We start from the raw sequence: 26,636 nt of genomic DNA on the forward strand, positions 1-26,636 counted from the left end.
CGGAAAAAACGAGCGTGTTGCCCGTGACGAGAGAAAGCCGATGATACCCAATTTTAAGGTCCTAGGTTATCGGTTGACCTTCCAGGTCAGGTCAATGACCCAAAAGGCGGGAAAATTGGGACCTGTTAGAACGTCGTAGTGTGGCTGCTATGGGGTTTTTCGGGGTGCTGATCACGAATATCATGCTAGTTTTGATCACAGATGATGTCTTCATTCATTTAGGCCAGGTCGGGTTAGGTCAGGTCAGGTCAACCAGTAGAGGTCCTGCCAGGTATTTGTAGTAGGTGTCAACCGCCCTCTGACAGCCTCGTAACATGTTACGAAGGCACCAAAACTACTTTGTACTAACGTTCATGTGGTTGCTTAATTCGAATTCAGCTCGAAAAAACTGACCTAGAAACATGTCAAACTCGAAAAAGTGAACCGAGGTCACCAAAGGTCAATGACCTGACCTGACCTTCAGGTGACCTTGACACCCACCCTAATGCATGGGGGCAACATCATATCACATGTTTGAACGCTTGAAACCACGAAAAGACTGCAAACGCGCTGCTAATGCGAGCCGACATACGCTGAATCGCGGTTCCGGCCAAACATGGTCTCGAAAAGTAGGTCACAGGTCAAAGGTCATTTGGGTCAGGGTCATGAAATTTTCAGGATGGGTGTTAAATTGATCAATGCGAGGGTACTGAAAGTTTCGTCGCGATCAGCCGCTTTTTAAGCGAGTTATTCGCGAAAAACCTTAGGGGGGTTGCATCCACCCCCCGCCCCCCCTGTGCGGGCGAGGTCATGTTTTTGATAGCAAGACTGAAACAGACTTTTTTGGGTAGCCAGGAAATCGCATGCCAGAGCCCATTCAAATTCTTTTATCGGCCTTTATATGCACCAGTCGCATACAGGTACGGGATTTAGCATACGATTTCCAGACAATCGAACGACTGTTTGGAGACAACAAAGGAAGGAATGAGTGAGTTAAGTTGAAAGTATTAATTTGGTTCAAAATGATGATGTAGATAACCTAGTTTATTTAAAGCTGAATATCTTATGACGAGAGCGGTTGGCATTTTTGGTATGCAGTGTTATTCATTGAGAACCGGTCGGAGCGTTTGAGTCTTTAATTTAGTGGTCGCCTCTTACTAATAATGCGGCATACACGCCGCACATAACCGCCAATGCCGCAACGTAGCTTAGATTTCGAAGTAAGCATTTAGTCCCACCCCCCCCCCCCCGACTCCCTACTCTGAGTCGTTGCCAAGCAACCGTTGGCATGACAACCCATCTGGGCACTCCGATTGGCTAAGGTTTCCCGCCATACCGGGATCACGGATTATGAAGGATGCTCAGTTGCTATATACATATATATATATTCATAAGGAGTCGGCACTCTCCGGGCGGTCCTGTATCAACATTGAAGCAAACCACCGCTCCCTCTGGTCAACCACTGGTTCGGAGTACCGCCGGTAGGTAGCAGGGCACTCTCCGGGCGGCCCTGTATCAACCAACATTGAAGCAAACCACCGCTCCCTCTGGTCAACCACTAGTTTGGAGTACCGCCGGTAGGTGGCAGCACCTCCTTGGCGTTATAAAGTGGTCGATGTAATCGCTGCTCCCTCTGGGTGAGCACTAATTCTCAGTATGTCCGCTAGGTGGCAGCACCTAACTAACCTACTTGGAAGGCTGTTGATTTAATCATCACTCCCTCTGGGTAGATACTAATTCTCAGTATATATGCTAGGTGGCAGGACGTTTTAGGTGAGCGTAGGTTCTCCATTTAACGGTAACCGGACAAAAGATCGTAAAGCAGTCTGAGCAGAAGATCGTATGGCAGAAGATCGCAGGAAGTTGATCGTGGACTCGGAAGGAGAGACACTGCGTCCATATGAAGGCGTCCTCTCCGAGCCCAGAGATCCCTCTACGTCTCCCGGTCCACCCTCTGTCCGACGGTTGGTTGGCGATATGGACTGCAGAGGTCACCACCGTCCGTGGAGCCATTCAGCCCAGCCAGATGTCTGGCTAGTGGTTGGCGATATGGACTGCAGAGGTCGCCACGGTCTTTCGGCTCGCTGCACTGTGTGCGGCGCTGCTCCGCCTGTGGTGGCCCGTGGTGTAGACATTAGCGGAAATAGCGGGTATTTTGGCCGTTACGAGAAGACATCCCATCACTCTGTCCTAAGCTGTCTCAAGCTCTCCGGAGCCCCGACTCCCTACTCTGAGTCGTTGCCAAGCAACCGTTGGCATGACAACCCATCTGGGCACTCCGATTGGCTAAGGTTTCCCGCCATACCGGGATCACGGATTATGAAGGATGCTCAGTTGCGGCTTAATTTGACTCAACACGGGACAACTCCCGGACACCGTAAGGATTGACAGACTGACAGCTCAGACAGACTGATTGTGATTATGTATGGTGAATTTCTAGTTAATCCAACAATAATATGGCAGTTAGTTGCCTGCTAAGGGTAAGATGTCGCCGGCTGGAGCGGGATCGGCGGCCGACGCGGGAAACGCGGCAATCACAATTTTGTGTTTACACACTCATAATTCAAATTTTTATCTGCCGATTTTCAAAATTTATGGACCAGAAGATTGCTTGTACATTTCTTAGTCTTCACACAAAATCTTAAGCGAATCCAATGTAATCAGCGGTAACGAGCGCGATGTAAAGACGGGACCATCCCGCCCCGGCACAGTCTACAATTCAGGCGGGCGGCGCGCGCGCAACGGCTGGCAGTGGCCGGATGTTTGACTTTACACCGCTATTAGTAGAAAAGTTGTGAGCCGATTTTCTTATTTCTTGCACGAGAAGATCTGCAATTCAATTCTGCACAGGTAGCTGAAATTTCACATCAATATTAGGTTTGCGGCGCGAGTTTTTAGCGAAAAACAGGAGGGGTGCCCCCTTCCACTACGCGTGTTAAAAGGTTCGTTACTCTGTCAACTTTGACCGATTTTTGGAGATTAGGGAAGTAATCTAGCAACACTGACTGACGCGGGTTCCGTACATAATTGAGTGTCCTACACGCTCATTATTTCATCTTAGGGGTCGAACAAATTATGGCAAAGTTAGAGACCAAAAACCAAACACGTTCGGCAAAGTCGGCAAAGTCGGCAAAGCCCATTGGCGGTGATCGCAAGTTTCAGTTCCGAAACAAACTGTGTTTGAATAGTTTGACTGAAGAATCCCTCAGAGCATCTGCTAATAGGAATGTCAGCTGCCTTATTCTCAATTTTCCTCTCGCCCAACTCACCAATTCAACCAGGTCTCACCGCTCAAGTCATCATTGTGATTATTGGTGACCTGCCACATGCGTACATTAAAAGGCTTCGTTACCCTGTCAACTTTGACCGATTTTGGAGATTAGGGAAGTAATCCAGCAACTCTGACTGACGCGGGTTCCGTACATAATAGAGTTTCCTACACGCTCATTATTTCATCTTAGGGGTCGAACAAATTATGGCAAATTTTCAGTAGCGTTAGTCAGTGGCGGCCGCACGGCTTCGTGTTGCGGAGGGCCGACACGGCGGTCTCTCGTCGAACATGTGTTGAAGCCCATCAATACAATACTGGCAATACCATATAAATCAACAATACACACAATACAAGTCGATAGTAAACGCCGGTTGCCGTGCCACGCTGCCTCAGACATTCCCGGTAGGTGACAAGCGTAAAACCACTGGTCGTCGCGCGGCCGGCTGTATACGACCGCCGCGCTGCCCGGCGCCGTATGTGTTTTTCAGTAGCGTTAGTGAGTGGCGGCCGCACGGCTTCGTGTTGCGGCGGCCGTTAAATACGCGTCAATACACGTTCAATGAACGTCACCAAACGTTCAATACACGTCAGTATAATACAAGTCCCATAAGTAGCATCTGCCGAGGCTTCATTTCGTCCAAGTCCGCTATGTAGCAATCTGCAATGGTACTTTTTCTATGTAGCAAAGCAGAGGCAGATGGCCGAATCGCTGAAAAATTAAGTCCACTATGTAGCAAAGCAGAGGCAGATGGTTGAACCGCTGAAAAATTTTAAATCTGTTATGTAGCAATCTGCTTGCAGGCCTGATCCAACTGCACATCTGAAGTTACCATCATGTAGCAGTCTGACAATGTAGCAAAACGAGCATCAGATGCGCTTATGTAGCATAACCTGACATATCACCCTGGTATCGCCCGGGCTGACAATCCCTAATGTAGCACATCTGCTCCGAGTCCTTATGTAGCACAAAAAAATGCTACATAGTAGCACCTGCGTATTCATCTGCATCTGCATTTGCTACATAAGGTAGCATCTGCACCTTATGTAGCAACCTGCATCGAATTTGCAGATGCTTCATAGTGGCATATGCATGCAGATCAATGTTAAAATGCTACATAAGGCCATACCGTGACGATACGAATCTTTTCCTCAGACACATGCCTGACACACGACGGTCTAAACCCAGCTCACCCATCATCAGTAGGGTAAAACTAACCTGTCTCACGACGGTCGGTTCCTGCGCCTCATATGCTACATAAGAAAATCGATTTCAGAAAACTGTTTGTAGGGCTATGTAAACCTTTGTCTGCTATAGCTGTAGGCTAAGTTTTGTTTCCTTCCCATTCATACTTTTCTTGTAGGTGACCGTCCCCTGTTGGTGCAATCTGCGTCAGATTGCTACATAAGAATATGGAATGTCAAATATCTAAAACATCAACTATCTGTTTTGAAATATTTTTATGGCACGAGCATGCCTCTCACTTGTACTTTGCTGTCCCACACCTTTTTTAACTTAAGCACTTTATCTTCAACAAAAATTCACATGTAACAATTTCTTTTTCAATACCAAGTTATGAGATGTTGCGGAAGATGCCTTTTTGTCTCGGGATTACGGGCATGTCCGAAGTTGAGTGATGACTTGCCTAAAAGGGCTCCAAAAATGACTTTCCCTGCCACTTATGAAGCAATCTGACATCGCCGCAACAAACATTTATGCTTATTTCTTTGCAAATATAGCTGATTGAAAACCGTGGTAGAGACCAAAAACCAAACACGTTCATGTATCATCGGCAAATTCGGCAAATGCCATTCACGGTGATCGATGAAGCTTAGTTCCGAAACAAACTGTTTTTGATTGGGTTGATTGAAAAATCACTCGGCCCATCTGCTAATTGGAATGTCAGCTGTCTTATTCTCAATTTTCCTCTCACCCAACTCACCAAATCAACAAGGTACCATCGGGAAATTCGGCGAATCATATTGACTGTGAGACTCCGAAGCTGGTGAGAGGAAAATTACGAATAAGACAGCCGACACTCATTGAATGATCTGCACCGCATTTCTGTTGTTGAGAATGTCCATCTTTTTGCTGCTGAAAACGCCCCTGCCTGAGCCAAGGGCGCTCACACCGTCCCCGGTCTGCGGTCTGTGTGTCTGTCTGCCTGCCACTGGCACCGCGGGGGGTGGGGTAAGGGGTGAGGCGCGGCCAGAGCTCCCGGATGTTCCGGCTCACTGCCACGCCCCAGCGCGTCAAACGGCTCGTCTAGTCGGGCCACGTGAGCATGAAACCGTCGACTATCGCGGTCGACGGATGCAACGGATTACAGCTCGTCGCCGTGGCTGTCCGCAGGCAGCCCGAGCCCGGCCAATTTTGTTTTGCCTTTGTGTGTATGATTGATTAATATTTGTTTTTTTTTTTTTTTTTGGGGTGGGGGAAAAACAAAACGCACAAATATTACAAGCATGCTGTCCAACAAATGCCATTCAACTATGAATAATGACACCACCATGTTTCTCGTGGCGAAGCAGTGCAGTGCCGTAGGCAATGTCTTAGGAGAGGTTACGGGCGAAACTAATCCAAAACCTCGCCGGCGTTTGAAACCACGGTTTCGATAGTTGATGATTGCAGGGGCCAAACGCGAGGGGAAGTGGGGGTCGTACCAACCCTCCTTGTGCAGTCGAAGGACGTTAAATGGCCTGTGCCGGCGAGGGTTCAGGTTAAGTGGTTATGTATCTAATGCATAATCACTTAACCTGAACTTATTTGATTTACTTTTGCCTGCAATCTGCGATTGCAGATTAATTAATTATCTATTAGTGATAACTAGAATACAGGTTTACGCGATAACTGTATGTTTTGATATGCATGATTAACGGATGCATTAGTTTGGGTGTAGAAACTTGCATTTTTATTGGTATTATTTGTGTAGAACTGGGTAACTGCTTTTGATTGAACTGTAAAGCATGATGGTGATGCATGCGAGTTGTTCGAGCCCTTTGTAAGTTAGGATGTTACTCAATTCAACCCTACCCTACCCTACCCTACCCTTACACTACCGTACCCTACCCTTACACTACCCTACCCTACCCTACCCTACCCTACCCTACCCTACACTACCCTACCCCTACCCTACCCTACCCTGCCCTGTCCTGCCCTACCCTACCCTACCCCTACCCCTACCCTACCCTACCCTACCCTACCCTACCCTTACATTACCCTAACCTACCCTATACCCTACCCTACCCTTACACTACCCTACCCTACCCTTACACTACCCTACCCTACCCTACCCTACCCTACCCTACCCTACACTACCCTACCCCTACCCTACCCTACCCTACCCTGCCCTGTCCTGCCCTACCCTACCCTACCCCTACCCCTACCCTACCCTACCCTACCCTTACATTACCCTAACCTACCCTATACCCTACCCTACCCTGCCCTACCCTACCCTACCCTACCCTACCCTACCCTACCCTACCCTACCCTTACATTACCCTAACCTACCCTATACCCTACCCTACCCTGCCCTACCCTACCCTACCCTACCCCTACACTACCCTACACTAACCTACCCTACCCTACCCGGTAACGGTAGCGCTGGCTTACACCTTCTCCGCCGGCGCCAAGGTTGAAACTAATCAAGGTCACGTTTATTGATGTCCGTGAAGTTAACGTCAGCAACAGCAACGAATACAGCTTCGGATTCAGAATCACTTCAAAAACTCATATCAGGTCAATTGGGGGACGGGGAGCAAGAATATGACCTTTATTTAGCCCTAGCTCTTACCCCTTACCCTTTAATTGACCCTTAAAGGAAGGGGCGCGTCAAAAGTGCCTCAAGGGTTCGTCTGATCGCCAAAATAAGGGCGGTAATCGATTTCTCGGGTCAATATCTAGCCGCGGCCTTGGGTTCCAGATGTGTGCACCCTACCCCTTACCCCTTTATCGGCCCTTAAAGGAAGGGGCGCGTCAAAAGTGCCTCAAGGGTTCGTCTGATCGCCAAAATAAGGGCGGCAATCGATTCCTCGGGTGAATATCTAGCCGCAGCCTTGGGTTCCAGATGTGTGCACCCTACCCCTTACCCCTTTATCGGCCCTTAAAGGAAGGGGCGCGTCAAAAGTGCCTCAAGGGTTCGTCTGATCGCCAGAATAAGGGCGGTAATCGATTTCTCGGGTCAATATCTAGCCGCAGCGTCGGGTTCCAGATGTGTGCATCTTACCCCTTACCTCTTAATCGGCCCTTAAAGGAAGGGGCGCGTCAAAAGTGCCTCAAGGGTTCGTCTGATCGCCAGAATAAGGGCGGCAATCGATTTCTCGGGTGAATATCTAGCCGCAGCGTCGGGTTCCAGATGTGTGCATCTTACCCCTTACCTCTTAATCGGCCCTTAAAGGAAGGGGCGCGTCAAAAGTGCCTCAAGGGTTCGTCTGATCGCGAAAATAAGGGCGGCAATCGATTCCTCGGGTGAATATCTAGCCGCAGCGTCGGGTTCCAGATGTGTGCATCCTATCCCTTACCCCTCAATCAGCCCTTAAAGGAAGGGGCGCGTCAAAAGTGCCTCAAGCGTTTGTCTGATCGCCAAAATAAGGGTCGCAATCGATTCCTCGGGTCAATATCTATCCGCAGCCTCGGGTTCAAGATGTGTGCATCTTACCCCTTACCCCTTTATCGGCCTTTTGAACCTGAGGCTGCGGCTAGATATTGACCCGATGAATCGATTGCGACACTTATTTCGGCGATCAGACGAACCCTTGAGGCACTTTTGAGGCGCCCCTTCTTTTAAGGGCCGATTAAGGGGTAAGGGGTAAGATGCACACATCTGGAACCCAAGGCTGCGGCTAGATATTCACCCGAGGAATCGATTGCCGCCCTTATTTTGGCGATCAGACGAACCCTTGAGGTACTTTTGCCGCGCCCCTTCTTTTAAGGGCCGATTAAGGGGTAAGGGGTAAGATGCACACTTCTGGAACCCGAGGCTGCGGCTAGATATTGACCCGAGGAATCGATTGCCGCCCTTATTTTGGCGATCAGACGAACCCTTGAGGCACTTTTGACGCGCCCCTTCCTTTAAGGGCCGATTAAGGGGTAAGGGGTAAGATGCACACATCTGGAACCCGAGGCTGCGGCTAGATATTGACCCGAGGAATCGATTGCCGCCCTTATTTTGGCGATCAGACGAACCCTTGAGGTACTTTTGCCGCGCCCCTTCTTTTAAGGGCCGATTAAGGGGTAAGGGGTAAGATGCACACATCTGGAACCCGAGGCTGCGGCTAGATATTGACCCGAGGAATCGATTGCCGCCCTTATTTTGGCGATCAGACGAACCCTTGAGGCACTTTTGACGCGCCCCTTCCTTTAAGGGCCGATTAAGGGGTAAGGGGTAAGATGCACACATCTGGAACCCGAGGCTGCGGCTAGATATTGACCCGAGGAATCGATTGCCGCCCTTATTTTGGCGATCAGACGAACCCTTGAGGCACTTTTGACGCGCCCCTTCCTTTAAGGGCCGATTAAGGGGTAAGGGGTAAGATGCACACATCTGGAACCCGAGGCTGCGGCTAGATATTGACCCGAGGAATCGATTGTCGCCCTTATTTTGGCGATCAGACGAACCCTTGAGGTACTTTTGCCGCGCCCCTTCTTTTAAGGGCCGATTAAGGGGTAAGGGGTAAGATGCACACATCTGGAACCCGAGGCTGCGGCTAGATATTGACCCGAGGAATCGATTGCCGCCCTTATTTTGGCGATCAGACGAACCCTTGAGGTACTTTTGCCGCGCCCCTTCTTTTAAGGGCCGATTAAGGGGTAAGGGGTAAGATGCACACATCTGGAACCCGAGGCTGCGGCTAGATATTGACCCGAGGAATCGATTGCCGCCCTTATTTTGGCGATCAGACGAACCCTTGAGGCACTTTTGACGCGCCCCTTCCTTTAAGGGCCGATTAAGGGGTAAGGGGTAAGATGCACACATCTGGAACCCGAGGCTGCGGTTAGATATTGACCCGATGAATCGATTGCCGCCCTTTTTTTGGCGATCAGACGAACTCTTGAGGCACTTTTGACGCGTCCCTTCTTTTAAAGGCCGATTAAGGGGTAAGGGGTAAGATGCACACATCTGGAACCCGAGGCTGCGGCTAGATATTGACATTGACCCGAGGAATCGATTGCCGCCCTTATTTTGGCGATGAGACGAACTCTTGAGGCACTTTTGACGCGCCCCTTCCTTTAAGGGCCGATTAAGGGGTAAGAGGTAAGATGCACACATCTGGAACCCGAGGCTGCGGATAGATATTAACCCGAGGAATCGATTGCCGCCCTTATTTTGGCGATCAGACGAACCCTTGAGGTACTTTTGACGCGCCCCTTCTTTTAAGGGCCGATTAAGGGGTAAGGGGTAAGATGCACACATCTGGAACCCAAGGCTGCGGCTAGATATTGACCCGAGGAATCGATTGCCGCCCTTATTTTGGCGATCAGACGAACCCTTGAGGTACTTTTGACGCGCCCCTTCTTTTAAGGGCCGATTAAGGGGTAAGGGGTAAGAGCTAGGGCTAAATAAAGGTCATATTCTTGCTCCCCGTCCCCCAATTGACCTGATATGAGTTTTTGAAGCGATTCTGAATCCGACGCTGTATTCGTTGCTGTTGCTGACGCTAATTTCACGGACATCAATAAACGTGACCTTGATTAGATGACGAAGCACTCTGGTGAACAGCATTATATGTAATATATTTAATGGAATAACCTTCTGTTCAAAGTTCTAGAAATTGCCAAAAGTTACCAAAAACACTTGAATATATTTCGGAGGCGTTCCTTCATCGGTTCAAGTCACTTGAACCGATGAAGGAACGCCTCCGAAATATATTCAAGTGTTTTTGGTAACTTTTGGCAATTTCTAGAACTTTGAACAGAAGGTTATTCCATTAAATATATGACCTTGATTAGTTTCAACCTTGGCGCCGGCGGAGAAGGTGTAAGCCAGCGCTACCGTTACCCCCTACCCTACCCTACCCTACCCCTACCCTACCCTACCCTACTCCTACACTATCCTACCCCTACCCTACCCTACTCTACCCGCTACCGTTTGTTGTCAAAGGTTCAATAGCCTGCCTGGGCCTGTCTGCCGAAGCCACCGATCCGATTTCGTCGGAAAATACGCGTAACGTTATCAAAACACGGTCGCATGCTTGAGTCATTTTCACAAAAGTTTATTGACTTTTCGATAATATCTTGGGTGGATATTGGTCAGAAAAGAATGCTCTTTCCGAATATGTAGGTTTCATAACGATTGATCATCGTTTTCAATACATTTTGGTGTTGTAAAGGACATCGCGCTCCGTGCAAATCAAATTTTCAAATTAATTTTTCATTATTAAAGAAATGGTACGGATCGTCACTTTTTATTTGCTTTCCTATTATTACACGTACATTTGTCTGCAAAACGATACAATACCGACTTCATTCCGTCAAGCCGTTTTCCAGCGGCATCGGTTTTCTTCCCACAATGCATGAAATCGGTCATTTTTTCGCAACTGGGGGTGCTGTCTTGCACGTGGCGCGTGCTATGCTATGAAACTATATCAATACGATAGGCCCATCTCTCGTCTATCCAATGGTGGCCACCCCATCTCCCTGCAGCCTCCCATCGCCGAGTTATAAGCCCGGGAAAGGAGCGCTGCAGGCCCGATTTTCGCCGGCCACGTGTTAAGCCTATGGGAGCACCCTTTTGCACGTGCCGACGGCGCACCCCTGGGCTAATCCGTCCCAAATTTTAATACAAAGGCCGCCCACGCCCACAGATTCGGCATGCCAAATTTCACGTCGATACGCGGCGCCTTTCAGGCGCAATAAGACACATAAGGCATGACGGATTACGCACGCACGGACAACTTATAAATCATAATATAGATTAATCACTAATAGATAATTAATTAAATTTGCGAATTAATAATAATTAATGAATTATTATTAATTCGCAGGAATTGATTAATTTCTGCGAGTAACTTTTTCCTCGTCGCCGTTGGGGAGACGGTTAGGTTAGGTTAGGTTAGGTTAGGTTAGGCTAGGCTAGGCTAGGCTGGGTAAGGTTGGGTTAGGTTAGGTTCGTTTCGGCTAGTTAAGGCTGGGTTGGGTTAGGTTAGGTTCAGTTCGTTTAGTCAAGTTTGGGTTGCGTTAGGTAAGTTAGGTTAGGTTAGTTTGGGTTAGGTTCGTGTGGGTTGGGTTAGGGGCTCGGTTTGGCTAGTTAAGGTTAGGTTAGGTTAGGTAAAGTTCTGTTTGGTCAGGCTAGGTTGGTTTAGGTAGTCCCCAGTCCCCAAAGCGTCCTGTAGTCCACAAAGCGGCAAAAATCCGATCAGGCAATCTACGCAACACCTCTCTGGTCCTGAGAAGGACCTGTTTCTTGCTTGCCAGCCTGCCGGAGCACGGCAACGGCACAAGCGGCCTAGGCGCGCTCGCCGCGGATGCGACGCGCCAGCTGAATGTCCTTGGGCATGATGGTAACACGCTTGGCGTGGATGGCACACAGGTTGGTGTCCTCGAAGAGGCCGACCAGATAGGCCTCGCTGGCCTCCTGCAGGGCCATAACGGCACTGCTCTGGAAGCGCAGGTCAGTCTTGAAATCCTGGGCAATCTCGCGCACGAGCCGCTGGAACGGCAGCTTGCGGATGAGCAGCTCGGTGCTTTTCTGATAGCGGCGGATCTCACGCAGTGCCACTGTGCCGGGCCGGTACCTGTGTGGCTTCTTGACGCCGCCAGTGGCCGGCGCACTCTTGCGAGCCGCCTTAGTGGCCAACTGCTTGCGCGGTGCCTTACCGCCCGTGGATTTGCGTGCTGTCTGCTTTGTGCGAGCCATTGCGTGGGTTAAGTTTCGCGGGTTTTTTTTCTCTAAGACATAGACTTGAATTTTGAAAGCGCACGATTGTACAAATGTACAGCATGCGTTCTTTTTCAAGAGGCTACCCGCTTGGCACACAGACGGCAACACCTGTACTTATCGAACCTACCTGGCGCTGAAGGTAGGTACCACCAATTACTCGCCAAGATGACGGGACGTGGCAAGGGCGGCAAAGGATTGGGTAAAGGAGGAGCTAAGCGGCATCGTAAAGTTTTGCGTGATAACATTCAAGGAATCACCAAACCTGCTATTCGACGCCTGGCTCGTCGTGGCGGTGTCAAGCGCATCAGCGCCTCATCTACGAGGAGACGCGCGGCGTTCTCAAAGTGTTCCTGGAGAACGTCATCCGCGACGCTGTCACCTATACCGAGCACGCCAAGCGCAAGACGGTGACCGCCATGGACGTCGTCTACGCTCTGAAGCGCCAGGGCCGCACACTGTACGGCTTCGGCGGTTAAGCGGAATGCCTCGCGACGAAAGCCCCACGAACAACAGGCCTTTTTAAAGGCCACACTTAATCTGAAAGATTTTCACCGATTGACTGTATTACATTATTGAGACGCCAATCATCCCCGAAGGATATCTTCGTGAGAAAATTCGGAAACTGCTCCCTCGCACATTCCGTACTATTTTCCGAATATTCTTCGGCAAGGCACCTATGTGTCCATGAGAAAATTCGGAAAAGCGATTGACACCAGTCCCGTGTCGACCTGACGAACGGTACTCCGTCACAGCCCCTTAAGCCAGGACCAGGGGGGTACGCTCCGGCTGTTAAGCATTATGAAAAATGGTGACAGACGTTTGTGGAGGATTGTCGACGAACTCTTGTTCCGTGAGCAGTACTTACACGCTAGCGGAAAATTCACCAATCAGCGCTCGGCGGTACTCGACGCTGATTGGTCCGACGCTCGTGACGAAATTGCGGGGGACCGCAGTTATTCTCTATGGACCCGAATAGGCTTTTGGATTTCGGAGGGGTTTCTTTTAAATTATATGCTGTTTCGAGCTGTTTTCGAGTTGAAATATATTTCTTATGACTGTTACCTATATAATGGCACCATAAAATCATGATTTTGATAAATATTACCGATGAAATATCGGCCGAAAAGACATGCTGTCATGGTACGGACTGCCCTGCGGCTGATGTGGGGTCCCTAATGCCAGCGTATGGTAATAATGGGGTGACGAAGGGTTATTGGAGACTCTTAGAGCCCCATCAGCATTCAGCATAGGGTCATCAGAGGCCGGGAACGTCCATCAGGGGTCTGAGTAGGCCTGTCATAGGGGCATACATGACACATCATGGCCCATGGGTCAATGTAGATCCATGGGGCCGTTGAAGGGCCAGCATTGTTCAGCGTGGGCTCGCAATTACCTCTGATGGGCAATGGGCATATGCCGTGCCCCGATGGACTAACGCTGGCCCCTGATGAACCATCACCAGCCCCTGATAGGTCTACAAAGCCCACTGCTGGGTCTAAATTGCATTCAGCATAGGGTCATCAGAGGCCGGGAACGTCCATCAGGGGTCTGAGTAGGCCTGTCATAGGGGCATACATGACACATCATGGCCCATGGGTCAATGTAGATCCATGGGGCCGTTGAGGGCCAGCATTGTTCAGCGTGGGCTCGCAATTACCTCTGATGGGCATATGCCGTGCCCCGATGGACTAACGCTGGCCCTGATGACCATCACCAGCCCCTGATAGGTCTACAAAGCCCACTGCTGGTCTAAATTGGTCACTGATATGCCCAAATGGGCCACTGAGAAACCCGTACAACATCCCCTGACTGCACCTGCTGGACCAGTGCCGTCCTCTCATGGGCCCACCACAGCTCTTGAATGACCTTTTCAAGTCCCTTGAAGTGCCTTTATTGGCCTAAATGGCCCCTGATTGGCTTATGTGGTCCCTATTGGTCCTATATGGCCCCATGAGCCCTCACGTCCCTAGACGGCCTTACATTATATGTCACTGGGCCCTGTTGGGTCAGCACCGGCCCCTGATAGGCTTGCACTGGACCCACCGGGCCTATACCGACCCATGAAGGGCCTATGTCGAGCCCTCATGGGCCTCCGATGACCACACGCCGGCATGTGTGGCCCCATCAGCAGTGGTCCGTCTATCCCATGTACTTACGGTCTTTTGGTCGATGTGACACCGGTAGTATATAGAAATGTTATGATTAAATGTCGTTATTACACAGTCAAAAGTCACAGAAAGAATATCCAAGCTCAAAATGGCCTCAAACCCAACAAAACTGGTACAAATCCCTTCAAAAGCCGTAAGTCTATTAAACGCCATAGGGGAATAGCTGCAGTCCCCCGCAATTTCGTCACGAGCATCGGGCCAATCAGCGTTGAGTATTGCCGAACGCGCCGATTGGTCGATTTCCGCTAGCCTGTAAATGCTGCTTGCGGATATAGTTTGAACAAAAGAGGGTCGCGGCTACTAATTATCGCTTGTCACCACTTTTTTCGTCGGAGCGTTCTACCTGGTTTATATAGCCTTGGCCAGGACATGTTTTCTGGTATTTGTCACGAATTGTACCACCGTAGATAATCCGGGAACTGGGTGCAACATCGTGAGACTTTTCGTGAATCGTAGATGGCGCCAAAGTAGGGGCAGACGGGACCCGAGACCGGCACCGCGGGGGTGGGTGAGGGGCGGGACTGACAGGGGTCGTCGCGCGGAACTGTCCTACGGCCAGCGCCGAGCATCTAGCCTCGGGCCCGCATCCCTGCCCCAGGCGCGACAGAGCTCCGGATGTTCCGGCTCACTGCCGCGCCCCAGCGCGTCAAACTTCGTGAGAAAATTCGGAAACTGCTCCCTCGCACTCTCCGTACTATTTTCCGAATATCTTCGGCAAGGTACATGTGTCCATGAGAAAATTCGGAAAGCGATTGACACCAGTTCCGTGTCAAAATGACACACGGTGCGGTGTCAGAGTCCTGTGAGCTGGTTTTCCGGTTTTTCTCACGAAAATGTATCACCGTAACTTGTCGGGAATGGCGTACAATATCGTGAGACTTTTCGGAAAACCACCTTCCAGCACACCTTATGGGCGTTCACGTTTCTCTCACGAACTAATACCACCGTAGATAATGCGGGAAATGGTACAACATCGTGAGACTTTTCGTGAATCATAGATGACGCTAATGTACAGCAACCGCTGCAACTGTGAATGGAGCATATGGCTGGTAGGGACAGCACCTGCCATGCCTGACAGGCGTGGCAGGGACTGCAATGCATGCATCCATAAATATGCGTCTTTGACAGCTCATGTGACATGTACATATCTTCAACGAATTGGATTCCATATCCGGTTCAGGTTGGTACGATCTGGTGTCAGTATGCATGTTACTAGCTTGATGTTTCATCATTAAAGTTTATTGTTGGCCGTCGCACCTCCGAGCTCTCGTCCTGGACTGCTCAACCATCGTGGATATGTTGTCCTGCGAGACAGCCCCGTCCCCTCCCTCCCTCTGTGAACAATGCGTGCCTTATCTCGGCTCGGCCTTGCCCGGTCCCCTCCCCCCCCCTCCCTGGACTCGGGCCGCGCTCTCAGTTCTCTGCCGCGCCACGCCTCGGTCTCCTCACACCCCTCTGCCCCGACCCTCCCTCCCCGAACCGACAATCATCTTCGGCTCACCACGTTCGAGCCCCCTGACAGCAATAGGTTGGCCCGTTACTGATGAAGGTATCTTTCCGTGAGGATTACATTGGGTACTGAGATGTGACCATGACAAACAGTCCGACAGATACATCACATGAGTATATTTCCGTGAAAAAATTCGGAAGCGTCGCCGTGTCATTTCCGATGCTGTGTTCCAAGTATTCTTCGCAAAGATATGTTTCCGTGAGGATTTTATGGGACTGGGATGTCACCATGAAAGACATCCCGCCAAATACACCATTAGAGTGTATTTCCGTGAGAAAATTCGGAAGCGGCTCAGTCTCTTTTCGCTGCTGTTTCCGATATTTGTTTCGCATGGTATGTTTCCGACCCGTGATTTTATAAGGGAGACAGAGATGTCACCATAAAAGGCATTCCGCCAAATTTACCATAGAAACCATTTCCGTAAGAATATTCGGAAACCTTGCCTTTCTGTACATTTCTCTGATTATTTTTCGATAAAGGTATGTTTTCGTGAGGATTGTATGTGAGAACCCATTAGCGCTCAGTGTCCTCATATGAGGACACCCGAAACAGCCAGACGTGGCGCACACCGGGTATATGTTAGACGCCTTAGACCTCGCCACGTGTCGAGAAGGTCTTTGTCGACCACCTGGTTCCCGCTATGTTTGTTTCCCTTCACCCTCTTGATTTTGATAAGCGCTTAAATTTAGCGATTTTCAGACATTGAGACCCTCGTCGGCTTATTTGGCTTCCATTCAACTGTTGAACATAGTTACGTCCAAATTGCTCCACTCATTGCTCAACGGATTATGTAATACACATCTATCGTATTCTCATCGGCCATTTCTAGAATTCTGGCGATCTGGAGAGCGCCAAATTTAGATATCATCAAATGAGGACATTGGGCGGAAAGCGGCGGGCCCGGCCGGCCGCTCGGCCGCCGAGGTGTGGGAGGGCGGGGCGGCGGTAAGGGGACCGCCGGGAATGCGAGGGGGTGACGCTATGGGGACCCCTGGGGTGTTCAGATGGGGTGGCAGTGGGGAGACTGGGAGGGGGGGGGCGAAGTGAGCCCTGAGACGCTAGCGTCAGTTCCACCACCGGTGTTGGACTGCGAGCTGAGTGTTTGCGACCTTGATGATAATATACGCTTTTAGATACGTTTTATTTACGCGGGAGTGTGGTCGATCTCTCCCGTCTGTACCTTATGTGAGTTGTGACGGGCCGTCCGCGCCCGCCGCGCGCCGCGTCTCGCCCGTACTGGACCGCCCGGATTTCCTCACCGGGATGAACCCGGACGCGCCAGAAATGCAGGTTAGTGGGGACCGAGAGGGAGTGGAATTTGTAAATATAATACTGTCAAACTCTTCCTTCGAAAAAATAAACACCGGCCGACGGCTAAAATTCCACCGGCCGCCCGGCGGCAGTGTGTCGGGCGGCGGGGCGGTTTCCCCCTCCCGCGGCCGGCAGCGCTGAGCCGAGTCGTTCCCACTTCGCTGGCGGCCAGCTGGTGGGGGTGGTGGAGTGGGCGGCCGTGCCAGCCGCTTCTCCACGGGAGGCTGCCACCTGCGCAGTAGTTCCACTGGCGGCCGCCAGGCCCGTGCGCGGTAGTTCGCCAGCGGCCGCCGGATATCGCCACGCGCGTCGCGTCTAACCTGACGAAGCTACAAAAAGTTAGATAACTTTAATAAGAGGGACGGTAAAACCACAATTCCAAGCTGAATGCTGGGGGAAGCAAAGGAGACCAACACAGTCATCTGTGTTCACCTTTTGGTAAGGATTAAGCCCCTACGATCAATACCGTTGCGAACCTCGAAGCAAATCACATTACAGAATCGCATAAAGCAACCGTTAGCGTTACATTTACTACATTAAACGTTGCGTCCAATAGGCGTTAGAATAGGCAGGCAGGCATTACACATTAGAATAGCTATGTACACTCACTATCATACCATTAGGCACTTGAATTTCGGAATTTAAAATAATAATTAATGTAATGAAAGCTCAAATTGCTGATAGGTCCACGGGAGGGGCCGTTTCACCCTCCCCCCCCCCACGGGGCGTTAACGGTTCACGCCAACGGAAACAGCTCTGGGTGCTCCCCAGATAGCGTGATAAGCCGGCGCGTTGTTATGAAAGTGACCTGTGACCAGTTCCATTAGTATTGTGTGGCCTTTAAAAAGGCCTGTTACAGGGTTCGAGTCGACTGAGCCAGATGATTGCTATCTTCTCGGTTCTTGGGCAGGAGCACCGCCTGGATGTTTGGCAGCACACCGCCCTGGGCGATGGTGACGCCCGACAGGAGCTTGTTCAGCTCCTCGTCGTTGCGGATGGCCAGCTGCAGGTGGCGAGGGATGATCCTGGTCTTCTTGTTGTCGCGCGCAGCGTTGCCGGCCAGCTCGAGCACCTCAGCGGCCAGGTACTCCATGACGGCAGCCAGGTACACGGGGGCACCGGCACCGACGCGCTCGGCATAGTTTCCCTTACGCAAGAGACGATGGATACGACCGACAGGGAACTGAAGTCCGGCCCGGGAGGACCGGGACTTGGCCTTTCCCTTCACCTTGCCGCCCTTGCCGCGTCCAGACATGGCTGTATGTGAACAAGATGTAGCAACAAACGTGCAATCCCGTATTTGCGTTCACACCTGGATTTAAAAAGGGACGTAGCGGTGCCGGACACCGGTGCTCACCCACTCTCACCCACCGCCATTACGCTTTATCAACCGAATTCAAATACCAGCACCATACCATACCCGTTTCGTGTTAACAGTGTATTGCACTCGAAGCGCCGCCATGCCACCGAAGACTAGCGGAAAGGCCGCAAAGAAGGCCGGCAAGGCCCAGAAGAATATCTCCAAGGGAGATAAGAAGCGTAAGCGCAAGAGGAAGGAATCGTACGGCATCTACATCTACAAGGTGCTGAAGCAGGTCCACCCCGACACCGGTATCTCGTCGAAGGCCATGAGCATCATGAACTCCTTTGTCAACGACATCTTCGAGCGTATTGCTGCCGAGGCCTCGCGTCTGGCGCACTACAACAAGCGCTCGACAATCACCTCTAGGGAGATTCAGACTGCTGTCCGCCTGCTCCTGCCCGGTGAGCTTGCCAAGCATGCCGTGTCGGAGGGGACCAAGGCCGTCACCAAGTACACGAGCAGCAAGTAAGCTGGCTGGCCTGGCAGCCGGTGCCGGTCGACGCTCGCTTCATCTCATCACTGATCATCGCTCATCGCCTCCCATGCCGGCCGGTGCCGCTCCTAGCAGCACAAATAGGTCTTTTTCAAGACCAATAAATCAAATAGTGGACTTCCAGCACAGATGTTTACATCCAGGTCAATGTTGCATCGGGTCGTCGGCTTGAAGCAGACGCTGATCTGCACTTACCATGGTCGCTATCGAAATCGCAACAGTACCGCATGATAAGGGACGTAGCGGTGGCAGCTACTAGCGGCGTTTGAAATCTTAAGTTTTTTAGGCGAACATGACGTCACTAAAACGTCATTTTCTAAAACATTTTTCCGACGGATTTCGCTCAAATTTTCAGGGAACGTGTAAAATTGATGTGTAAGAAGGTGCTGAAAGTTTGACGTCGCTGGCGTAACGCGTTAAAAAGTTATTGGCGAAAATCGGGGGAGGGGGGGGGGGCAGTTTCTGCCCTCCCCAAGCGGGGCGCGGGTTAAGGAACAGTTTTGAATCGCTTCGATTCCTTTTTTTTTTGCTCGGCCAGCCTAGCGCCAGTCTCGAGCGGTGGGACAGTTAAACCGGCAATTTTGGCCGGGATGCAAAACTTAGCTAACGGCAAAGCTAACGGAGTAGTACCTACTTGTTGCCGAAGTGCCGAAAGAAGGTGCTGGAACCGAAAACACAACATCACATTTATTGCTGTTCTAAAGAACAATCCGAACGGCAAGGATGAGTCGCCACCGCTCAGTAGGGAACACTCTAAACAGCTACGAGTGGAGACTGCATTGTAACACAAGAAGGCAGCACGAGAACGCAGCGCAGACTGAGGCAGTAGCACCTCGGTAACCGCATTCGCGAATAGGCCGCTAACACCGCGGTAACTTAGATTTGTTACCATTCACACTACATAGATACAGTTACACGATACATACACTCTAGAATAACACGATACACCCTAGCACCGATCTACGCCGCGCACGAGGTACGGTGCCAGGTCTGGATCATCCAGAGGGTCGCGGCTCCGCGGAAGGTCTTGTGCAGCAAAATACGCCCTCATTTCCTCGTATATTTGTCTGTATCTCGCCAGGCGAGCTGAGATGGGGCTGTTGGCGGACTTTGGAGGCGACGGACACGGGTCTCCGGCAGTCTCCGCCTTCTCTCGCTGCAAACACAACATTGGTTCATGTATTTATTAACATTCATACACACAGTCATACTTGTGCAAGGTGTCAGTGTTCGGTTGTGGGGTGTAATAGCCAGGGAAAAAGTTCTATGAACTGAAAAACCCGGCGCCTATTGCAAAGGGAAAAACCCCGCGCTGAAGCCAAAATAGCGCGGGGAAAAAACCTGTATCGTTTAAGCTAATGTAGCTTCAGCCTCCAGTCGGTGTTGGCGCTGCGACGGTTAGTGTTTGCACGGGGCCTTTACCGGAGCGCGTAATATGGAGACCGTCTATGCAAGGAGGGATAAGAAGAGGGACAGGGAGGTGACTCCGCGCGAGAAGGGCGCCCGGAGGCCAAGCAGGAAAAGCTAAGCCCCCAGTCGGTGTTGACGCTCAACGATCTCGGCCCAATCGACGTGATCGGAGCGCGCAATGTGGAGTCACCTAAGTTCGCGGTTCCGGTGCCGCGCCTCCGCCGCCGTTAGCGCGCGTGTAAATCACAGGTGATTAGGCGAGATGGACGATTCAACGGAGCAATTAGTGCGAATGAGAAGCGGTGGGGGAACAACATCGAACGATAATCACAAAAATCACAAGAACAACATCAACAGCAAGAATGGAAGATCAATCATTAGCACGTACAATCAACGGCGCGGCGGAGAGAAAATGGCGTAGAGAAGAATGTAGGAGAGGAGGAAGTTTCTGGCACTAGGCCAGGCCGGGGGTTGAAGTTCGTGGAGAAGTTGCGCGTCCTTGAGAAATACCTGATACCTGATACCTGATAAGATAGGATTAGGAAGGCTCTGTGGCCTGGTCGATCCTCTCTTGACGAGCTCCCAGCTTTTTGAATTGGATGACCTTTTTGATCACTGGCTGGCTTGCATCAATCTGGAGCCTCGTATGCCAGGTTAATCCAGTGCTTGTCCAATCTGTGCTTGAAGGCATTCACAGATGGGGCGCACACCACGTCCTCTGGCAACGAGTTCCAATCATTGACGACTCGTGTGGTAAAGTGGTTGATGCGTGTCCTTGTTGAAGCCTGAAGTTTTGCCACCTTCAATGGATGCCCCTCGTCTGTGCGGCTCGAGGCTTGCTGAAGAAGTTCCCTTGTCCAGTCCAATCCTCCTGTGCATCATGTTGAACATGGAGATCATGTCACCTCTTCTGCGGCGGTACTGCAGCGATGGCAGACCCAGCACTTGTAGCCTTTCTTGGTATGGTCGGTGTTGAAGATCTGGGATGAGTTTGGTTGCCCTACGCTGCACGCGTTCTAGGAGCTTCTTGTCTGCCATGTTAAAAGGACCCCAGGTCTGGTTGCCATATTCGAGGATGGGTCTTACGATGGCCTTGTACAAAAGTGGTAGTGTGCTGCAGTTTAACTGACAGAAAGCATGCTTGATAAGCCCGAGTACACGGTTGGCCCTCGATGCAGCAGCTGCAGCCTGTTCTCGGAACTTGAGCTGCTCGTCCACGAGAACTCCCAGGTCGCGCTCGACGCTCGTCTGTTGCAGCGGAATCCCCTGGATGGCGTATGTACTCCTCGGGTTGGTTGGTCCCAGGTGCAGCGTGCTACACTTCGCCACATTGAACGGCAACAGCCACTTGAACGGCAACAGCCAGAAATGCGAAGAGTTTTTCGAGGAGAAGTGGATGGTCGTCTCCCAGGAGAGTGGGGAGATCCAGATGTCATCTGTGCTTAAAAAGACAAAGACGAGACGATTAGATGGCTCTGATAAGAGCCATTGACATGTGCCAGCGGAATGGTCAGGCACATCGTTCACTTCTTAGCCGGGGCCTTTTTGGCGGCAGGCTTTTTGGCAGCCGTCTTTTTGGGCTTCGGTGCCTTGGGCTTCTTCGCCGGCGACTTGGCCTTCTTTGCTTTGGTTGGCTTGGCCTTGGGCTTCTGGGCCTTGGCGGGAGACTTGGCGGTCTTTTTTGTCCGCCGACTTTTTGGCAGCAGTCTTCTTTGGTGTCTTTTTCGCGGCCACCGGCTTCTTAGGCGACTTTGCGGCGGGCTTGGCCGGCTTGGCAGCAGCGGAAGACAGCTTGAACGATCCGCTGGCACCCTTGCCTTTAGTCTGCACCAGGGCGCGCTGGTGACGCCAGTCTTGAGAGCCTTTTTGATGAACGGCGCCAGCTTTTCAACGTCGACCTTGTAGTTCGCTGCAATGTACTTCTTGATGGCGATCAGCGACGAGCCTCCTCGCTCCTTCAGACCTTTGATGGCTCCCTGGACCATCTCGTTGGTGGGCGGGTGCGTCGGCTTGGTGCGAGGCACCTTTGCCTTGGCCGCCTTGGCGGCGCCAGCAGCAGGGGCGGTGGCAGCGGTAGACTCGGTCATCTTTTTCTGGCGTCAGGTATCGTCATTTTGCGCTTACTGGAAAGCCAGAGAGCTGCCATAGACGATTCAGTCCGGACAAACACGACTGACGCAACAGTTTACTGATAACCGGCAGCTGATCTCGACAATGGTGACATTTGTTTGCGCCCTAATGCTTCCAGGGACTCGTTGCGGTGAGCAGTCACGCACGCTGTGGTGGCGCCAACACTTTTCTTCCCTTTGGCAGCCGTCGATTTGGAGTAGACCACTACGTCGAGCGCAGTCAGGTTGTTTTTCAAGTTACTGTTGGCGAGCTGCTGCAGTGATCCGGCGACGTGGCATCATTTCATCGGCACAAATATACAAGCAGCGATGACCGGCTGACGAACGGAGCCAACGGGATCTACAACGCATCGATTGCGCTCCTTTCAAGCTACAAATGTCTGCAAACGGACGACAAACCTGGCTCGCAGCTGTCGTTTTCAAGGATGACTTTTGAAAAAGAAGCGTGCTGTGCAGTTTTCAGACAGACAGAGACAGACAGATACGCCAATGGCGCTGCCAGGCGCGCCGTGTGAAGCCAGAAGCGCGCTCAAAGATGACAGAAGAGAACCGCCAACCGTCGCAGGAACCCGCATGTAACAGTCATCGGTTAGAAAGAGAGCTACCTAAAATATTCCAGCGTCACCGTCACAGTCAATATTCGGGGAAAACTGCAATTCCAAGATATATGCACAGCTCTTCACCTTTTTGAGTCAGCTACACTTCACACATCACGTCACACGTCGTCGGCCGCCGCTCAGTCTCCGCCATCTTGCGGTTGAGTCGCTCGTCGAGCCTCGCACTCCTGTAACAAAGCGGAGGTTCCTATGTAACAGCGGTAATAAATTGGGCCTTCAAGTACATTCAGTTCAATTTTTTTTTTGTCCTCCCGGCAAGCCATGAGGCTATAGCCGGGGGAGGGGGAAAGTTAATAGCTGGCAATTGGCCAGGTCTTCCGTTTACGTTACGTTAATGCCGGCTATTTAATTCCGGCCCAAGAACTAAGACAAAGGCCATTTTCAGCTTAGATGATAAATTCTTACGTAAGTGCATTTAGCATCACGCATGTCCCTGAATCTATTTTTATATACCGTTACCTGGGCCCGCTACATGACGCTACCAGCAGCACTTTTCCCCTTTGCCGCTGGCAAATGAGTGACGATGGTGACCGCCGCCATTTTGAAGTGAACGTTTCAGCGCCGGTTTTTTGGTCTAGCATGCAATAACTAGGATTAATGCTCTGATTGTCACACAGCAGCAGAAATTGGCGGAAACCTTCATAGTCGGAGAGAAGGAGACGTCAGACGACACTGGACACAACACACTCAACACACCCGTCCGCACTCTGCGAGCCGACACACGGGACAGGGGACGCGCGGTCCCCTGTCGCGGTCTCCCCTCAATTAGCCGGAGGCGAGGACCGGACCGCCCGCTGCCGGCCGTACAGTCTTTAAAACGGTCAGCGGTCGCGAAATGCCAGTCGGTACGGTCTCTGCTGAAAGAGCACATCGCACGACCGGGGGCCTTGCATACCGTGACACTTGAGTGGCATCGGTGGCACCCGAATAAAAAATGCCTACAATAATGCCGCCTAATTCCCATGGGAGTCCACGGGATTGGTAGTTTTCCCGAAGAGTCTTCGGAAAAGGTATGTTTCCGTGATAATTATAAGGGTGACCGAGAAGTGACCATAAAAGGCATTCCGAAAAATAGGCCATCAAAGCTTTTTCCCGTGAGAATATTCGGAAACAGGTTCCTCGCCCTTTCTGTACCGTTTTCCGACTATTCTTCGGTAAAGTTATGTTTGCGTGAGAATATTCGGAAACAGGTTCCTCGCCCTTTCTGTACCGTTTTCCGACTATTCTTCGGTAAAGGTATTTTTCCGTGAGAATATTCGGAAACAGGCTCCTCGCCCTTTCTGTACTGTTTTCCGGCTATTCTTCGGTAAAGGAATGTTACCGTGAGAATATTCGGAAACTGGCTCCTCGCCCTTTCTGTACTGTTTTCCGGCTATTCTTCGGTAAAGGAATGTTTCCGTGAGAATATTCGGAAACAGGTTCCTCGCCCTTTCTGTACCGTTTTCCGACTATTCTTCGGTAAAGGTATTTTTCCGTGAGAATATTCGGAAACAGGCTCCTCGCCCTTTCTGTACTGTTTTCCGGCATTCTTCGGTAAAGGAATGTTACCGTGAGAATATTCGGAAACTGGCTCCTCGCCCTTTCTGTACTGTTTTCCGGCTATTCTTCGGTAAAGGAATGTTTCCGTGAGAATATTCGGAAACAGGCTCCTCGCCTTTCTGTACTGTTTTCCGGATATTCTTCGGTAAAGGAATGTTTCCGTGAGAATATTCGGAAACAGGCTCCTCGCCCTTCTGTACCGGTTTCCGATTATTCTTCGGTAAAGGTATGTTTTCGCGAGTACCTATTATAAGGGTGACCGAGATGTGACCATGAAGGGCATTCCGCTAAATACACCATAGAAGTCAATGTTGTGTGCTACTAGGGAACGATCGTCTGAATTTGTTGCATTGAAATGCTACGGTCTCGGTAAGATTAATAACAAAGTCTCCTAATTATGATAACAACCTCACGAGACAAGCCCGGAATCGTCTATTTAAACCCCTTTAAAAGCAAAGCAATTAGGTAAATAATGGAATTCTGGAATACCGCTACGCCCACCGGCACGACCGCCTGGCACAACAGCTGACAGCCAGGCGACAGCGGCCCCAACCTTATCCTGAAGAATATTGGCAGCGGCTGCCGCTGCCGGCCGTCTAATCGGCCGTATCTGTGTTCGTGCTGCATTCGTGTGACAAATACCAATTACTGTGACTTACTTGTGCTATGTTAAAGGGACCCTCCCAGTTCCCACCTTCAAAAAGTTTATGAAATGGCATGAAAGTGATGTCGCTCGGTTCAGAAAGAGCGAAAACGAATATCTACCAAATTTCACCGAAAAATATTCACCGGTTTTCATTTTTCAAGATATTAGACTTTTACTTTTGCTTACTTTTTGGATCTCCGCTGTTCCTAGCGATTTATTTGGAAGCAATAGTTTGGTAGCTGAAAAGTGCGGCACTATTGCGCGCAAAGCAGCATATACCACCGCGTGCTACAAACGTTTTAGTCAAACATTTAAAAATCGTTAGATATCTGCGCTATATTTCCGATTTAAGGCATTAAGGTGGGAGGGTCCCTTTAAGACGTGTCTGTGCCCCATGCCAGCCTTTCCCAGCGCCGTATAGGCACGAGCCACCGCCCGCAGTGACACCTCGTCGCTCAGGTGGCGCATGCTATTCTAACCTCGCTCCCCAGATGACACTAGCCGTCCGCACCAGGGGTGATACTGCACCGCAAGACACATTTAAAGGAAATAGTTCACTTTCACGAAATTATTTTTTTTGCAATGGATTTATGATTTTTTATGTTCAAAATGATCAGCAAAGAAAATAAAACCTATTTATAACAAAAGTTATTTTCTATATTTGATATAGGAAGAAATTTCAGTTCTGTAAGGCACAGGCGATCCAGTATGAAAAGAGCATGGGTCCCGAAATTCTTCAGAAACTAGAGAAATTATCGCGGCCACCGGCATTTGGGCGATCTGCTGCTGCTGAATGTCCATTGATCAGTACGAGAATTTCTCTAGAGTTCTCGTAGATAATTCTCTAGTTTCTGAAGAATTTTCGGTACCCATGCTCTTTCATACTGGATGCGAATATATGCAAGGCACACATCGACACCTTTTTCGGGACGAGAAATAGAATATCTTTGCCTAGGGTGATCGTTGGGCTGTAAAAGCCTGATTTATGCGTCTCAGCCCAGGCTACGGAACTGCTATTCCAGTTCAAAAACCCATGTTAAAAAGTGAATATTTCCTTTAAGAACGGAGAGGCAGCTGCGGCCATGTGGGTGACAACACGTGATCGCTGAGGCGGTCGGGGTAAAAATATTTACCCTTGAATGCTGGATGCATGCACTGCGACTTTTATTATAAGAATGAGAGCGTGTAATCGACGTGTAAAGCGTGTAAAGGCGTGTAATCGACCGTATCCGGGACGATACGGCGAGGGGGGGGGGGGGTCGTACCCAGTCGCAACCCGCCCTCCCCCCTTGGCCGGCGCGTATGTAGAAAACAATAGGTCCGG

The 26,636-nt window shown here is 50.6% G+C and overlaps 3 protein-coding genes and 2 pseudogenes across 3 annotated transcripts; 2 read left to right on the top strand and 3 right to left on the bottom strand.

Annotated features, from left to right (window-relative positions):
* Positions 1-11,624: 11,624 nt before the first annotated feature.
* On the bottom strand, positions 11,625-12,125 carry LOC122377249 (histone H3). Its single transcript, XM_043357204.1, has one exon. It carries the CDS (start codon positions 12,100-12,102, stop codon positions 11,692-11,694), a length of 411 nt encoding a protein of 136 aa, XP_043213139.1. The 5' UTR covers positions 12,103-12,125; the 3' UTR covers positions 11,625-11,691.
* A 137-nt stretch (positions 12,126-12,262) lies between these two features.
* Positions 12,263-12,657, top strand: LOC122377250 (annotated as a pseudogene).
* A 5,311-nt stretch (positions 12,658-17,968) lies between these two features.
* LOC122377247 (histone H2A-like) lies at positions 17,969-18,430 on the bottom strand. The gene has a single exon (XM_043357203.1). It carries the CDS (start codon positions 18,368-18,370, stop codon positions 17,969-17,971), a length of 402 nt encoding a protein of 133 aa, XP_043213138.1. The 5' UTR covers positions 18,371-18,430.
* An 80-nt stretch (positions 18,431-18,510) lies between these two features.
* Positions 18,511-19,076, top strand: LOC122377251 (histone H2B). The gene has a single exon (XM_043357205.1). It carries the CDS (start codon positions 18,576-18,578, stop codon positions 18,945-18,947), a length of 372 nt encoding a protein of 123 aa, XP_043213140.1. The 5' UTR covers positions 18,511-18,575; the 3' UTR covers positions 18,948-19,076.
* Positions 19,077-21,857: 2,781 nt separating this feature from the next.
* On the bottom strand, positions 21,858-22,492 carry LOC122377248 (annotated as a pseudogene).
* Positions 22,493-26,636: the final 4,144 nt, after the last annotated feature.

This window comes from Amphibalanus amphitrite, unplaced genomic scaffold (assembly GCF_019059575.1).
Source record: "Amphibalanus amphitrite isolate SeventyFive unplaced genomic scaffold, NRLGWU_Aamphi_draft 002670F_arrow, whole genome shotgun sequence".
NCBI classification, from domain to species: domain Eukaryota; kingdom Metazoa; phylum Arthropoda; class Thecostraca; order Balanomorpha; family Balanidae; genus Amphibalanus; species Amphibalanus amphitrite.

What these genes read in the sequence shown, in the direction of transcription:
- LOC122377249 (XM_043357204.1), bottom strand. Translation starts at nt 12,102, where the DNA reads ATGGCTCGCACAAAGCAGACAGCACGCAAATCCACGGGCGGTAAGGCA.
- LOC122377247 (XM_043357203.1), bottom strand. Translation starts at nt 18,370, where the DNA reads ATGTCTGGACGCGGCAAGGGCGGCAAGGTGAAGGGAAAGGCCAAGTCC.
- LOC122377251 (XM_043357205.1), top strand. Translation starts at nt 18,576, where the DNA reads ATGCCACCGAAGACTAGCGGAAAGGCCGCAAAGAAGGCCGGCAAGGCC.